Source organism: Symphalangus syndactylus, chromosome 8, assembly GCF_028878055.3.
Source record: "Symphalangus syndactylus isolate Jambi chromosome 8, NHGRI_mSymSyn1-v2.1_pri, whole genome shotgun sequence".
NCBI classification, from domain to species: Eukaryota; Metazoa; Chordata; class Mammalia; order Primates; family Hylobatidae; genus Symphalangus; species Symphalangus syndactylus.
Genome location: NC_072430.2, coordinates 105,426,612 through 105,440,895, shown reverse-complemented (window position 1 = coordinate 105,440,895; position 14,284 = coordinate 105,426,612). Strand labels below are relative to the sequence as shown.

General features: G+C 46.6%; 1 protein-coding gene, 1 non-coding gene and 1 pseudogene across 13 annotated transcripts in view; 1 reads left to right on the top strand and 2 right to left on the bottom strand.

The window, feature by feature from the left end:
- CFLAR (CASP8 and FADD like apoptosis regulator) overlaps positions 1 to 14,284 on the bottom strand; it is a 56,679-nt gene that overhangs the window by 28,361 nt on the left and 14,034 nt on the right. For 11 of the 12 annotated variants that reach the window (XM_063644970.1, XM_055290171.2, XM_063644973.1 and 8 more), the window contains exons 2-5: positions 13,800 to 14,217; positions 10,457 to 10,562; positions 7,169 to 7,304; positions 2,829 to 2,911 (exon numbers count right to left, since the gene is read on the bottom strand). In XM_063644970.1, coding sequence (XP_063501040.1) covers positions 2,829 to 2,911; positions 7,169 to 7,304; positions 10,457 to 10,562; positions 13,800 to 14,080 — 606 coding nt within the window. In that variant the 5' untranslated portion in view covers positions 14,081 to 14,217. Of the gene's footprint in view, positions 1 to 2,828; positions 2,912 to 6,133; positions 7,082 to 7,168; positions 7,305 to 10,456; positions 10,563 to 13,799; positions 14,218 to 14,284 lie in introns of those variants that run through there. The other variant, XM_055290175.2, reaches the window with a different exon arrangement.
- LOC129488958 (U7 small nuclear RNA) lies at positions 1,017 to 1,079 on the bottom strand. Its single transcript, XR_008659793.1, has one exon. It is a non-coding gene; the product is annotated as a U7 small nuclear RNA (small nuclear RNA).
- On the top strand, positions 3,193 to 6,107 carry LOC129487323 (inosine-5'-monophosphate dehydrogenase 1-like; annotated as a pseudogene).

Here is a 14,284-nt window from a genome sequence, read left to right as displayed (position 1 = left end):
GACAGAGCAAGACTCCGTCTCCAAAAAAAAAAAAAAATGTATGCTAGGCCAAGTGCAGTGGCTCATGCCTGTAATCCCAGCACTTTGTGAGGTTGAGGCGGGCAGATCACCTGAGGTCGGGAGTTCAAGACCAGCCTGACCAACATGGAGAAACCCCATCTCTACTAAAAATACAATATGACCCGGGCGTGGTGGCACATGCCTGTAATCACAGCTACTTGGGAGGCTGAGGTGGGAGAATCGCTTGAACCCGGGAGGCAGAGGTTGAGGTGAGCCGAGATCGCACCACTGCACTCCAGCCTGGGCAACAAGAACGAAACTCCATCTCAAAAAAACAAAAAGTATGCTCTAAGCTATGGTATGACAAGTATATAGTTTATTATATACATCACAGTGCAGTGAAAGGAGTATGGACTGCGCCCAGCTCTGCTAGTAGTTAGAAGTAGACAATCAGTTAATGTTCTTTAGGGCTAAGTTTCCTTATTTTGTTCATTAAGGGAGTTGGATAATATAATCCGTAAATCCATTTTAGCTCTGAAATTGCATTGTTCAGTAGTGTCTCTTACAGACATATTCTCCAAGAAACCATTTATATTACAAGAGTAGTTAATGTTTTCATTACATATTTTAACAAAAGCATTTATATATATATATATATATATATATTTTTTTTTTTTTTTTTTTTTTTTTTTTTTTTTTTCTTTTAGAGACAAGGTCTCACTCTGTCACTGGGGCTGGAGTGCAGTGACACACTCACACCTCACTGCAGCCTCAACCTCCCAGGCTCAAGCAATTTCTCCCACCTCAGCCTCCCAAGTAGCTGAGACTAAAGGCACACCATCATGCCCAGCTAATTTTTGTATTTTTTGTAGAAATGGGGTTTTGACATATTGCCCAGGTTTGTCTCAAACTCCTGGGCTCAAGCGATCCGCCTGCCTCGGCCTCCCAAAGTGCTGGGATTACAGGCATGAGCCACCACACTCAGCCAAAAGCATTTTTTTTCCTTCTTTTTTTTTAGGGGCTTTCTGGCAAAAACTGAAAAGCCTGCTAGACAAATTCTAAAAGAGCTGTTAACACTGCCAAAAGCATTTCTAATTTAACCATGAAATTGTACCCAGGTCTAAGTCCTCACTATAAACTCCACATATCTTTATATGAACATGAAGATAAGATTACACCAAGATTTAACTTCTCAAGATAAATGATTAACTAAAGAACAATTCCGATACCTTGTACTAAGTACTACGAACACAACCATAAGTGACTATATGATACTTATGCTCATGAACACCCTCAAAAATCTTTTGTTTCATCACTCAATAACAAAATAACTTTTGCTGAAATCATTAAAATTAGCTCGGTAAAAAAGCAAATGCACAAAGAAGTACAAGGATATTTATTTTATAGCATTATTAGTAGTAACAAAATATTGGAAAGCATCTAAACATACAGCAACAAGAAAGGGCTAAACACATTATAACACATTTAGAAAATGAAATGATTTAGGCCGGGCGCGGTGGCTCACGCTTGTAATCCCAGCACTTTGGGAGGCCGAGGCAGGAGGCGGGTGGATCACGAGGTCAGGAGATCGAGACCACGGTGAAACCCCGTCTCTACTAAAAATACAAAAAAATTAGCCGGGCGTGGTGGCGGGCGCCTGTAGTCCCAGCTACTCGGAGAGGCTGAGGCAGAAGAATGGCATGAACCCAGGAGGCGGAGCTTGCAGTGAGATTGCGCCACTGCACTCCAGCCTGGGCGACAGAGCAAGACTCCGTCTCAAAAAAAAAAAAGAAAATGAAATGATTTAATCATTCAAAATAATGATTAAGTAGAGGCAGTTCCACGTTAATCATATGGAACAATTTCCAAGAATTTTCAGGTCAGGACAATGGGCATAGGGTGCTATCATTTGTAGAAGAGAAAAAAGCAAAAATGAAATATATGTGTAGACTATCTCTGGATAGTTACAGAATGAACTAGTTCACAACAGCTGCCTTTAGGAAAACTAATTGGAGGTCAGTATTACAGGGGTAGGAAGAAAACATTATTTTTTGAGACAGAGTTTTGCTCTTGTCACCCAGGCAATGGCGCGATTTGGCTACTGCAACCTCTGCCTCCTGGGTTCATGCGATTCTCCTGCCTCAGCCTCCCAAGTAGCTGGGATTACAGGTGCCTGCCACCATACCTGGCTAATTTTTGTATTTTTAGTAGAGATGGAGTTTCACCATGTTGGCCAGGCCAGTCTCGAACTCCTGACCTCAGGTGATCCTTCCGGCTCGGCCTCCCAAAGTGCTGGGATTACACGCGTGAGCCACTGCACCCGGGTGAAAAAATACTTTTAAAACCTCTTGTAGTACATTTAAAATTTTTTTCCACTGGCATGGTGCATCTATTTTTATTTTTAAAGTTACATTTTCTTTTTTTAAGTTACAATTGCAAGTGAATAAATGAACAGTGAAAAAAACGTCCAATTGTCCAACTGTATATATATATATATATATATATATATATATACACAGATACAGATCCAAACCCACATAAAAAAGAGTCTAGAAGGAAATATACCAAAATATTAACAGTGGTTGTCTTTGGGTAGTGGAATATAGGTGATTTATTTTCTTTTATCTTTCTCTATAGTCTCCAAATATCTCAATGAACATGTATTAGCTTTGAAATATAAGAAGCTACAAGTTTTTAAAACAAATACACATTTCTATCACAATTTTTTCAGATATCAAATAAAGTACATGCTGTGAGAATATGCATATTTTTATTAGAACTCTGAAACGGTTTCATGCTGGGATTCCATATGTTTTCTCCAGACTCACCCTGAAGTTATTTGAGGGATCCTTGAGACTCTTTTGGATTGCTGCTTGGAGAACATTCTTGTAACTTGTCCCTGCTCCTTGAACTATAAAAGCAGAAGGGAGGTACTGAGTTAAAACTCATAAATTATTATCAAATAAATCTTCAACAGTGGTTCAGTCCAAGGTCAATCACCATCTTTCAAAATACCCTAAACTTTCCAGCCACCTTACTGAATTCAAAATTTCAGATGACTCTTTGACCAAACATCGTTAAGGATGGAGTATAGGGCGCCCTGGCCCGCCCCACAGCTGCCGCAGCCCCCGCCCCCGGCCCACGCGGCCCACTCGGCCCCTGGCTGCAGCGTGGCAGCGGCGTGGCCTCGGCGTCGCAGCAGCTGCAGCGTTTATGTCGGGTCGCGGGGTCTCGCAGCAGCATGACGGACTACCTGTCAGCGGCGGCACAGGCTACGTGGTCGAGGATGGGTTCACTGCGCTCAAGGGGTGGGTTGCCCCTCCACACCTGTGGGTTTTTCTCGTTAGGTGGAACGAGAGACTTGGAAAAGAAAGAGACACAGAGACAAAGTATAGAGAAAGAAAATAGGGGGCCCAGGGGACCGGCGTTCAGCATACGGATGGTCCCGTGATCCCGCCGGCCTCTCAGTTCCCTTAGTATTTATTGATCATTTTTGGGTGTTTCTCGGAGAGGCGGATGTGGCAGGGTCATAGCATAATAGTGGAGAGAAGGTCAGCAGATAAACACGTGAACAAAGGTCTGCATCATGAACAAGGTAAAGAATTAAGTGCTGTGCTTTAGATATGCATACACATAAACATCTCAATGCCTTCAAGAGCAGTATTGCTGCCCGCATGTCCCACCTCCAGCCCTAAGGCAGTTTTCACCTATCTCAGTAGATGGAACATATAATCGGGTTTTATACCAAGACATTCCATTGCCCAGGGACGGGCAGGAGACAGATGCCTTCCTCTTGTCTCAACTGCAAAGAGGCGTTCCTTCCTCTTTTACTAATCCTCCTCAGCACAGACTCTTTACAGGTGTCGGGCTGGGAGATGGTCAGGTCTTTCCCTTCCCATGAGGCCATATTTCAGACTATCACATGGGGAGAAACCTTGGACAATACCTGGCTTTCCTAGGCAGATGTCCCTGCGGCCTTCCGCAGTGTTTGTGTCCCTGAGTACTTGAGATTAGGGAGTGGTTATGACTCTTAAGGAGCATGCTGCCTTCAAGCATTTGTTTAACAAAGCCCATCTTGCACAGCCCTTAATCCGTTTAACCCTGAGTTTTTACAGCACATGTTTCAGGGAGCACAGGGTTGGGGGTAAGGTTACAGATTAACAGCATCTCAAGGCAGAAGAATTTTTCTTAATACAGAACAAAATGGAGTCTCCTATGTCTACTTCTTTCTACAAAGACACAGTAACAATCTGATCTCTTTCTTTTCCCCACACCGCGCAGCAGCTCTTCGCCAGCGACGAGGGACTCACCTACAACGACTTCTTGATTCTCCCAGGATTCATATACTTCATAGCTGATGAGTTGGACCTGACCTCAGCCCTGACCCGATGGTCATGCTGAAGACGCAGCTGATCTCCTCCCCCATGGACACTGTAACAGAGGCCGACATGGCCATCGCGATGGCTCTGATGGGAGGTACTGGTTTCATTCACCACAACTGCACCTCAGAGTTCCAGGCCAGTGAGGTGCAGAAGGTCAAGAAGTTTGAACAGGGCTTTATCACGCACCCCGTGGTGCTGAGCCCCTCACACACTGTGGGTGATGTGCTGGAGGCCAAGATGCGGCATAGCTTCTCCGGCATCCCCATCACTGAGACGGGCACCATGGGCAGCAAGCTGGTGGGCATCGTCGCCTCCCGAGACATCGACTTTCTTGCTGAGAAGGACCACACCACCCTCCTCAGTGAGGTGATGACACCAAGGATCGAGCTAGTGGTGGCTCCAGCAGTGTGAGGTTGAAAGAGGCAAATGAGATCCTGCAGCTTAGCAAGAAAGGGAAGCTGCCTATCGTCAATGATCGCGATGAGCTGGTGGCCATTATCACCGGCACTGCCCTGAAGAAGAACCGAGACTACCCTGTGGCCTCCAAGGATTCCCCATGAGCAGCTGATGTGCAGGGCAGCTGTGGGCACCCATAAGGATGATAAATACCGCCTGGACCTGCTCACCCAGGTGGGCGTTGACGTCATAGGCTTGGACTCATCCCAAGGGAACTCGGTGTATCAGATCGCCATGGTGCATTACATCAAACAAAAGTACCCCACCTCCAGGTGATTGGGGGGAACATGGTGACAGGAGCCCAGGCCAACAACCTGATTGACGCTGGTGTCGATGGGCTGCGCGTGGGCATGGGCTGCACGGCTCCATCTACATCACCCAGGAAGTGATGGCCTGCAGTCGGCCCCAGGGCACTGCTGTGTACAAGGTGGCCAAGCATACCCAGCGCTTTGGTGTGCCCATCATAGCCGATGGTGGCATCCAGACCGTGGGGCATGTGGTCAAGGCCTTGGCCCTAGGAGCCTCCACAGTGATAACGGGCTCCCTGCTGGCCGCCACCATGGAGGCCCCCGGCGAGTACTTCTTCTCAGACGGAATGCAGCTCAAGAAGTACCGGGACATGGGCTCACTGAATGCCATGGAGAAGAGCAGCAGCAGCCAGAAGCAATACTTCAACGACGGGGATAAGGTGAAGATCATGCAGGGTGTCTCGGGCTCCATCCAGGACAAAGGGTCCATTCAGAAGTTCGTGCCCTACCTCATATTGGGCATCCAGCACGGCTGCCAGGATATCAAGGCCCGCAGCCTGTCTGTCCTTCAGTCCATGATGTACTCAGGGGAGCTCAAGTTTGAGAAGCGGACCATGTCAGCATCCATGGCCTGCACTCTTAGGAGAAGTGGCTGTACTGAGGACAGCGGTGCAGGGCGAGGTGGTGGAGGGAGTGCACCCCAGTGTCCACCTTTGGGCACAGCCTCACTCCATAACTGAGTGGTCCACAGATTTGCACTACGGGTTCCCCAGCTCCTTTCCAGGGAGAGAGGAGGGGAGGCTCTGAGGGGTTTGCAGCCCCCCTCGCTGGGCATCCCCTGCAGAGTCAGGACTGCTCCCTGGGCCAGGCTGCCCTAGGAGCCCCCCTGAACCCAGCCAGCCGAGCTCTCAGGCCCTGCGCCTGCCTCAGGTCTTTCTTGCTGCAGCCTGCTCCAGCCCAGCCCCAACCCCAGGGGCAGACGGCCCCTCCTGGCTTCTCCTATAGGGTGCCTCCCTGTCCCCAGCCCCCCAGGAAATGGTGCTCTCCTGGCCCTGCCTCTGGCCCTTACCAGGCCGCTGCCCCCTCAGCCATGTGGCACTTCTGAGTTCCAGACCTAGGCCAAGGGGAGGTCTCTGCCCCCTTCCCCGGCCCTGGGCTACCCTTGGGTCCTGCTCCTCAGGCCACTCCCCAGTCCCTGGCCCTGGGAAGGAGGCTGCCCTGGTCATGGCCGCCTGCCTGTCATTCCTGACTCACCACCATCCCCAAGTGTACCATTCCTGCCCTCTCCTCAGCTGCAGTTGAAGGCTTTAACTTTGCACACTTTGGGATCACTGTTGTGTCACTGTGTGATAAATAATCGGAATAAATCAAGCAGGTCTCAAAAAACAAAAAAAAGAATGGAGTAAAAATGCTACTTCTGTTCTCGATCTTTGATCAGTCATTTAGAGTGTGTTGGGGTAAAAGAGTGCTCTATAGATCAATGAGTCTCAGCCATGCCCTTTAGGCTATGATGCTATGGTGGCAGTGAACTTGCTAACAGAGCCCAAGTTGATGCTGAGTCTAAAAGACAATGAGGAATACAAGTAAGGGAGAAGGGCATTGTGAATCTGGTCCCTTTTATCAAGGAAGAAATCGAATGTGCTCTTTTCCATAAGGAGGTTTTGTGAAACTTGGGACACATGCAAGGAAGGTATGAGACCCAAGTGACATCACCCGAAGTTGGATAGTGGTTGTGAGGCCAAATACCAGAGCAAGGCAGTAGGGTTCAGCATACATGCAAAACCCCTGAATGTCCATAGCTCTGCCAGCCTGTGCAGATCCCAGATTCTTTCTTGAAGACTGAAATGTTAAGAACTGCTTGGCAGCATTTTGCAGAGATCATGAATATACAGGGCAATGGAGTTGGCACATCTGGGATATGAAGAATATAAAGGGACGTGATTTCTAGCCACAAGCTAAAGGAGGCTTTGGTCATCCGGGTTCCATTCCATCCACCTATCCAACAAATGAATCTTTACCAATCATGCCCACCCCCATGCACAGAGTACTTCCTGTAGACCACTGAGAGGCCAAAATTCTTACCAGACTGCTTGTACTTCTGGATTTTTGTCTTCAGGTCTATTCTGTGGATGTTCTTTAGGCATTTTTCTAATAAATCCAGTTGATCTGGGGCAACCAGATTTAGTTTCTCCAACTCGACCACAAGGTCCAAGAAACTCTAAGAGAACCACCAACAAAAAACAAATGTCAATAGAGCTAGCTAGGCCAGGTGCAGAAGCTCATGCCTGTAATCCCAGCACTTTGGGAGGCTGAGGTGGGAAGACTGCTTGAGCCCAAGAGTTTGAGACCAGCCTGAGCAAAATAGCGAGACCCCCATCTCTACAAAAAATAAAAAAATAAGCTGAGTGTGTTGGCACACACCTGTGGTCCCAGCTACTCAGGAGGCAGAGGTGGAGGATCACTTGAACCCAGAGGTCAAGGCAATAGTGAGCTGTGATTGCGCCACGGCACTCCAGCCTGGGCGGCAGAGAGACCCTGTCTCAAAAAAAATGATAATAATAAAGCTGACTAATAAGCCCCAAATGCAAACCTCAGTCCATGTGATTTATAGCAGTAAGAAAAGGTGACAAGATGAGCCCTTTCAGTGACCTTCAGTGATCTTAAACCAGATATCTCTGTCATGAGCAACTTAGACTCCTGATTTTTACTCAGAACAGAGGTGGTGGTAAGTCTTTTGGTCATCAATCTGCTCCTTGGTTGCAGGCAGACACGTGTGCCATGTTGTGTCATTGAGAAGGACCGTGAAAGAGCAGGGCTGAAAAGAGAACCCTCCTTGAGTTTATTATTTTCCAAAAGGCCAGGCTGGTGTCATAGTGAAAAACTCTAAGGGCTTCTCTGAAAAAGGGAGAAGAAAGGTAGCTGGGGAAGACTTTATGAGAAAAATCACGTTATAGTTTTAAAGTTTCCAAAATATTTGAATCAATGCTGGGCCTTCCAACTCATTCTGTCGTTCTGACTCAGGGGGTTATGAAAAAGTGAAATTACAACAAGGTTTGAGTATTCTGCTATTCATTTACCTTGGGCCACGGTGATTATGAACGAACGATATTTCAGAAACAGGCATTGCTTTGGGATCTATTTCCTTTGCATTTAACATTTAGTTACTGAAGTGCTATCTTTATTTTTGAAAATAATAATCATAATTTAAATATATATAAATGGCTGGGAGAGACAATTACTAGGAGAAACCAAAAAGGGAGTTCTAGTTTCATTTTCCTTCCCATTTTGCATTTGATGGGACCTAAGAAACAAAACTACAATCATTAGGAACACGAGGAAATTCTCAAGCAATGACTTATCTGAATCGTTACAGGCAGGCACTGGCCTGCCTATTTTGAGGACCTATTGTCATATTTTAGAAACAATAGGTTCTCAAACATTTCCTGGCCTATCCTTAGGTCAACAGTACCACGTAGGGCCAACTGGAATGTTTTTTATTTTATTTTATTTTATTTTATTTTATTTTATTTTTTATTTTATTTTATTTATTTTATTTTTGAGATGGAGTCTGGCTCTGTAGCCCAGGCTGGAGTGCAATAGCACAATCTTGGCTCACTGCAACCTCCGCCTCCCGGGTTCAAGCAATTCTCCTGCCTCAGCCTCCCAAGTAGCTGGGATTATAGGCGCCCACCACCACGCCCAGCTAATTTTTGTACTTTTAGTAGAGATGGGGGTTTTGCCATGTTGGCCAGGCTGGTCTCGAACTCCTGACCTCAAGTGATCTGCCCGGCTCAGCCTCCCAAAGTGCTGGGATTACAGGCATGAGCCACTGTGCCCATGAGCCATTGTGCTAGGCCAACTGGAGTTTAAAAAAAAATTTTTTTTCTTGAGACGGAGTCTTGCTCTGTCACCCAGGCTGGAGTGCAATAGTGCAATCTCGGCTCACTGCAACCTCTGCCTCCCAGGTTCAAGTGATTCTCCTGCCTCCACCTCCTGTAGCTGGGATTATAGGTGCCTACCACCACGCCCAGCTAATTTTTTTTTTTTTTTTTTTTTTTTTTTTTTTTTTTTTGAGACGGAGTCTCGCTCTGTCGCCCAGGCTGGATGCAGTGGCACGATCTCGGCTCACTGCAAGCCCCGCCTCCCGGGTTCACGCCATTCTCCTGCCTCAGCCTCTCCGAGTAGCTGGGACTACAGGCGCCCGCCACCACGCCCGGCTAATTTTTTCTATTTTTAGTAGAGACGGGGTTTCACCGTGGTCTGGATCTCCTGACCTCGTGATCCGCCCGCCTCGGCCTCCCAAAGTGCTGGGATTACAAGCGTGAGCCACCGCGCCCGGCCACGCCCGGCTAATTTTTTGTATTTTTAGTAGAGACAGAGTTTCACCAGGTTGGCGAGGCTGGTCTCAAACTCCTGACCTCAGGTGATCCACCCACCTCGGTCTCCCAAAGTGCTAGGATTACAGGCGTAAGCCACCGTGCCTGGCCATGGATTTTAAATATTTTTCTAGCAATCATGACATCCCTGAGATCTTCACCACTACCTGGTCTTCTTTTCTTCCTTTTTTTTTTTTTTTGAGAGGGAGTCTTGCTGTCACCCAGGGTGGAGTGCAGTGGTGCCATCTCAGCTCACTGCAAGCTCCGCCTCCCAGGTTCATGCCATTCTCTTGCCTCAGCCTCCCGAGTAGCTGAGACCACAAGCACCCGCCACCATGCCCGGCTACTTTTTTTTGTATTTTTAGTAGAGATAGAGTTTCACCGTGTTAGCCAGGTTGGTCTCGATCTCCTGACCTTGTGATCCACCCACCTCAGCCCCCCCAAAGTGCTGGGATTACAGGCGTGAGCCACCGCATCTGGCCTCCTGGTTTTCAATTCTAAATCTCTACTTTTACCATTTCCCAGATATATCAGTCACAAGAACCTCCCCCCACCCCATTCCTACATGCAGCCTAGACCCCACAATGACCTTGAGTAAGCTGAGGAGAAATAGATGGCAGTAGGAGAGCGATACTATAGTGGACTAGCACCTCCTTCCTGTTTCCACCCAGCACAAGCAGATGGGATGTCTTCCCCACACCCCCATCAAACCAGGGAGGGAAACATATGAGCCAGACCTATGAATTTTACAGAAATAAGGATAAAATCCAAGGATGAAAGAAACATTGAAGGCCACACCAGAAGATATTATTATCCTATTTCTTCAATTCATAAACCAATTCTCTTCCCATTCATGTTATTTAAAAGCCACCTGAGATGTCTGACTCCCACTATAGTGGCGGCAGACTGCCTGCTTTCCTCTCTCTGTATCAAAAAGAGTAGCTCCCACTTCTGATAGGCTCCTGGGATCACGAACCAAAAGAAGAAAACTCACCTTCTCTTTGCTTATCTTGCCTCGGCCCATGTAATCCTTCATGAGGAAAATTAATGAGGACACATCAGATTTATCCAAATCCTCACCGATCTCTGCCATCAGCACTCTGCAAACCAGACAAGTTCATTTAGTTAATTCAGACATCAGTCCTAAGACAACTCCAAGTGCCCACGCCTCCCCTATGCAACAATGGATTAAAAGACTAGTTCTTGCCCCTGTGTAAATGTGTCCCTCCCTCATAAAACAGCAAGCCTAGATCACCCCAGGAAGAGATCTTAAGGGAACTCAAAAAAGGGAACTCGTCCTTGCCCGTTTAATAGGAGATAGTATATCCTTTGCCAACTAACGGTTTCTGAAAACAACTCAGAGAATGGAAACTTCCCTAAAGAATCCCCTAGTTCCCCCAGAGGTTACAGTGAAATGACTTAAGAACCCAAATGACTAACATAAAAGACAGAAATAGAATTTGAAGTAGCCTTGTCTTCTCTGTTTAACAAGCTCTCAGGTGATGTTGATTCAAGGACGATATTTTGAATTGCAAGATGCTAAAGGAAAGAAATACCTGAGATATCCTGGCCCACCTCTGAACTCAAAGGGTACAGGCATCTGGATCACAAGGATTCTGAACTTAGATGTCTTTGCCTAGAAAGCCTCTCCTGACTCAGTGGTGGCTGGAGCTAACACTATCTATCTATCTATCTATCTATCTATCTATCTATCTATCTATATATAATTTTTTTTTTTCCCTAGGAAATAGACTTTGAGAACCAACAACCGCACTTTACTGGGGCTCCTAAGGACACCTTGTGGTTAGTATTGTTACCATGACATTGTCATCAAGGCCATTTTCCCAGTTAGGCTCTCAGATTCTTGAGGATGGCAGATTTTTCATTTTGTCCTAGAGCTTACCAAAACACTTAGCACATGCCAATACACAATGAAGCCCACTCACCAGATGAATAAATAAATCTAGCACTCCCTTTCAACTGCTCCCCCTCTCTTCCCAGAGGGCCTGAAGAATCTCCACTCATCATAGCAAGGAAATGGGAAGTGGAGAGATTGCCCTAATCTATTCACTGAAACTCAGTTGGTGCCTCCCGGAAACTCTGAAGATTACTGACATTAAAACTGATGGCTGAATAGGTGGAAGATTAAAAAAAAAATAATAATAACAATGATAATAATCCCTTCTGTCTGTAGAGTGCTTCACAGTTTAAAAAGTACTTCACATAGTAAATTATTACAACTGATGCTCACAACAACCCTGTAAAGTCGGGTATTATTATTTTTCGCTTTACAAGTAAGAAAACAGAGGCCCGGGCCGGGCGCGGTGGCTCACGCCTGTAATCCCAGCACTTTGGGAGGCCGAGGCGGGCGGATCACAAGGTCAGGAGATCGAGACCATCCTGGCTAACACGGTGAAACCCCGTCTCTACTAAAAATACAAAAAATTAGCCGGGCGAGGTGGCAGGCGCCTGTAGTCCCAGCTACAAGGGAGGCTGAGGCAGGAGAATGGCGTGAACCCTGGGGGGCGGAGCCTGCAGTGAGCCGAGATCGCGCCACTGCACCCCAGCCTGGGTGAAAGAGCGAGACTCCGTCTCAAAAAAAAAAAAAAAAAAAAGAGAAAACAGCGGCCCAACAAGGTTAGTGATTGGCCCAGCCTGCCTGGCCCATAACTGGTAGATCTGAGGCTTTAAACAGGTCTTCCAGCTACGATGAGCTATGATCAAGCCACTGCACTCCAGCCTGGATGACAAAGCAAGTCCTTGTCTCAAAAAACAAACAAACGAACAAACAAAAAAACAGGCTTTCCAAGTTCAAATCTCATATACTTTCCAAAGCCCACACTGCTTTCAGCTCTCTTTAGTATAGTTCTTGATAATAATTATCATCTCCAAATACATATTATCAACATAATAAAAGGCTGGTGGTCCAGAGAAAAAACACCGGCTGGGCATGGTGGCTCACACCTATAATCCCAGCACTTTAAGAAGCCAAGGAGGGCAGATCACTTGAGGCTGGGAGTTCAAGACCAGCCTGGCCAACATGGCAAAACCCTGTTTCTAGTAAAAACACAATAATTAGCCGGACACAGTGGTGCGTGTCTGTGATCCCAGCTACTCAGGAGGCTAAGGCAGGTGAATCACTTGAACCCAGAGGCAGAGGTTACAGTAAGCCAAGATCGCACTACTGCACTCCAGCCTGGGCTGCAGAGCGAGACTTTGTCTCAAAAAAAAAGAAAACAATTTAAGGTTACAAGTTATCTTCCTTTCCCCAGGAACTCAGTCTCTCAGTAGCTTCCATGCCCCTCTGAACCTCTAAAGACATTAACATGTGAACAGGAGGAAAGAGCAACCCAAAGCTTGTGGGAACTAAAGCAGACTCCAGTGGCCATTTCCTCTTTGGACTGAAGGGACTTAGATGTGGTTAACTGAAGAGACTTTCAATTCGGGCTCTCCAACGTCTCCAAGGGCAGGAAGTGCAGGAAGGGAGCCCACCCTGATAAACTTCCTCAGCAGGGGTAGGGCCAACGGGGATTCAGAAGGGATGATGGAGTTTCTACAAAGGTAGGAAGATTACTGTCAGACTTGTTATTTCCTTTCTTTGTACCACAAATTATCAAGGACTGACTTCACAGAAAATGAACTAGTAAACACCGCTGCAGATCTCACACTGTCAGAGGCTGGCAAGAATGACTAGCTCTTAGTCATTCCTATCTTTCTTCACGTCTTGTCATTCTATCCTTCAGGCAAACACATACCGTCTGTCCCTTCTACCTGCATATGATCCCAATTCCTTTGAGAAAGCATGTTTCAGCTGGAGGCAATGGCTCACACCTGTAATCCTAGCACTTTGGGAAGCCAAGGCAGGTGGATCACTTGAGGTCAGTAGTTCAAGACCAGCCTGGCCAACATGGTGAAACCCCGTCTCTACTAAAAATACAAAAAAAATTAGCCAGGCATGGTGGCGCACGCCTGTAGTCCCAACTACTTGGGAGGCTGAGGCAGGAGAATCGCTTGAACGCAGAAGGTGGAGGTTGCAGTGAGCCAAGATCACGCCACTGCACTCCAGCTTGGGCAACAGGGTGAGACTCTGTCTCAAAAAAAAAAAAAAAAAGAAAGAACGAACGAAAGAAAGAAAGAAGAAAAAGAAAGCAAGAAAGCAACTTTCAAGAATTTAAAGGGCTCACAGGAATGAAGTGATATCATCTGGCAGTTGGATAAGTGGGCAGAGACAGTAAAGTGGCTGCACTTCTTACTGTCCTCGTTTCTGCCATTCAGTAGAGTCTGAGACACTTCACTCCCTCCCACCCACCCAGCCTCAGGAAGAGTTGATGAATTACCTATAGTCCGAAACAAGGTGAGGGTTCCTGAGCAGGTAGGTCTCCACAGCTTTTCTGTCCATCTTCAAGATACGTTTGAGCAGGTCAAATCGCCTCACTCTGTAGAGCAGTTCAGCCAAGTCCCCGACAGACAGCTTACCTCTTTCACGTAAAATATCCAGAAGGTCCCTGACATTAGGTGGAACTACATCTATAGCAACATCCCGGCACAAAAAGAGCAGCATCTCCTTCTCATCTGTGTCAAGTGCTTCTTCAACCTGATGAATGACCTCAGCAGACATCCTACTCTTGGACTAGGGAAGCTCACAAGGGTCTTGCAGTACAGCTCCAGGCCAGTCAACAGAAAGCCAGCAGGCAGTCAACTTCATTTCTGAGGGCTGACTTCATTTCTTTCAGAATCTTTTCCAGTGGGGGAGTTCTGTGGTTAAAAGGGAATTTTTCTGAAAATCTTATCAAGCTAACTTATGCCTAAGATTGAAAGTATG